The sequence below is a fragment of the Salmo trutta genome, unplaced genomic scaffold, assembly GCF_901001165.1.
Source record: "Salmo trutta unplaced genomic scaffold, fSalTru1.1, whole genome shotgun sequence".
In the NCBI taxonomy this organism is placed as follows: Eukaryota; Metazoa; Chordata; class Actinopteri; order Salmoniformes; family Salmonidae; genus Salmo; species Salmo trutta.
The window spans coordinates 138,371-140,870 of NW_021822751.1; the positions used below are offsets into that span (position 1 = coordinate 138,371).

Below are 2,500 nucleotides of genomic sequence, written 5' to 3' on the forward strand. Positions count from 1 at the left end.
AACACTGCTACAATAATATACTGTAAGATAACACCACTACAATAATATACTGTAAAATAACACCACTACAGTAATATACTGTAAAATAATACCAATACAATAATATACAGTAAAATAACACTACGGTGGTTATTGTTCATATGGATGATAAATTACTCATATCCTGTCTGTACTCCAGCACATTTAACACAATTGCGCAATGACCATATCACTCTGATACACTACCACACACACACACACACACAGGCACTCTCACACACACACACACCCGTCTCTCTTCTCAAACACATGGAAGGAAGTGCTGCTGTAGTCTGTTTGATACGATAGCCTATATCGTTGTGTCCCATATTGGCTTTTGTGTCCAACAGACTGTACAGCAGCAGTTACATCTGATGGAGTAGAGAGATGTGAGATGTGTGTGTTTGTGTGAGTGTGTGTGAGTGTTTGTGTGTGTGTATGTGTGTGTGTATCTGAGGTACATGATTGTTGTGTAATTGTGTTATGTGACACGAGCTGCTGTCACTCTATAAACCATGGAATTCACTGAACATTCCTCTGCATTCAGAGCAGCTGTCACTCTATAAACCATGGAATTCACTGAACATTCCTCTGCATTCACATACACCCATCTTATTACTGGTGTTGGGGTAGGTGCAGTACACACACACACACACACACACACACACACACACACACACACACACACACACACACACACACATGAACACACACACGCACACACACACACACATGAAGGCACGCACGCACACACAAACACACGCACACACACACCTTTGCGGTACCAGGGCAGGTACCATGGACAGGAAACATTGACTGTTGTTCCAGGAAGTCCATCAGGCCAGCAGGCATACTGGTCAAACGTCCTGTTACACACCAGTCCTGTGGAGGGGTCAAAAACCAAAGGTCACACATTCCTGTACTTCACCTGTTTAACACAGCTATAACACACCGAAATAACACAGCTACAACACACCGATATAACACAGCTACAACACACCGATATAACACAGGAATAACACACCGATATAACACAGCTACAACACACCGATATAACACAGGAATAACACAGCTATAACACACCGATATAACACAGGAATAACACAGCTATAACACACCGATATAACACAGCTACAACACACCGAAATAACACAGCTACAACACACCGATATAAAACAGCTACAACACACCGATATAACACAGGAATAACACAGCTACAACACACCGATATAACACAGGAATAACACAGCTATAACACACCAATATAACACAGGAATAACACAGCTATAACACACCGATATAACACAGGAATAACACAGCTATAACACACCGATATAACACAGGAATAACACAGCTATAACACACCGATATAACACAGGAATAACACAGCTATAACACACCGATATAACACAGCTACAACACACCGAAATAACACAGCTACAACACACCGATATAAAACAGCTCCAACACACCGAAATAACACAGCTACAACACACCGATATAAAACAGCTACAACACACCGATATAACACAGGAATAACACAGCTACAACACACCGATATAATACTGGAATAACACAGCTATAACACACCAATATAACACAGGAATAACACATTTATAACACACCGATATAACACAGGAATAACACAGCTATAACACACCAATATAACACAGGAATAACACAGCTATAACACACCGATATAACACAGGAATAACACAGCTACAACACACCGATATAAAACAGCTACAACACACCGATATAACACAGCTACAACACACCGATATAACACAGGAATAACACAGCTATAACACACCGATATAACACAGGAATAACACAGCTATAACACACCGATATAACACAGGAATAACACAGCTACAACACACCGATATAAAACAGCTACAACACACCGATATAACACAGGAATAACACAGCTATAACACACTGATATAACACAGGAATAACACAGCTATAACACACCGATATAACACAGGAATTGCACAGCTATAACACACCGATATAACACAGGAATAACACAGCTATAACACACTGATATAAACAAGAATAACACAGCTATAACACACCGATATAACACAGGAATTGCACAGCTATAACACACCGATATAACACAGGAAAAGCACAGCTATAACACACCGATATAACACAGCTATAACACACCAATATAACAAAGCTATAACACACCAATATAACACAGCTATAACACACCAATATAACACAGCTATAGCACACCGATATAACACAGCTATAACACACCAATATAACACAGGAATAGCACAGCTATAACACACCGATATAACACAGCTATAACACACCAATATAACACAGGAATAGCACAGCTATAACACACCGATATAACACAGCTATAACACACCGATATAACACAGCTATAACACACTGATATAACACAGGAATAACACAGCTATAACACACCGATATAACACAGGAGTAGCACAGCAATAACACA

The 2,500-nt window shown here is 39.7% G+C and overlaps 1 protein-coding gene across 1 annotated transcript in view; it reads right to left on the reverse strand.

The window, feature by feature from the left end:
• LOC115184163 (glucagon receptor) overlaps window positions 1-2,500 on the reverse strand; it is a 25,513-nt gene that overhangs the window by 14,949 nt on the left and 8,064 nt on the right. The window contains exon 4 of the mRNA XM_029745164.1: window positions 793-900. Coding sequence (XP_029601024.1) covers window positions 793-900 — 108 coding nt within the window. The remainder of the gene's footprint in view (window positions 1-792; window positions 901-2,500) is intronic.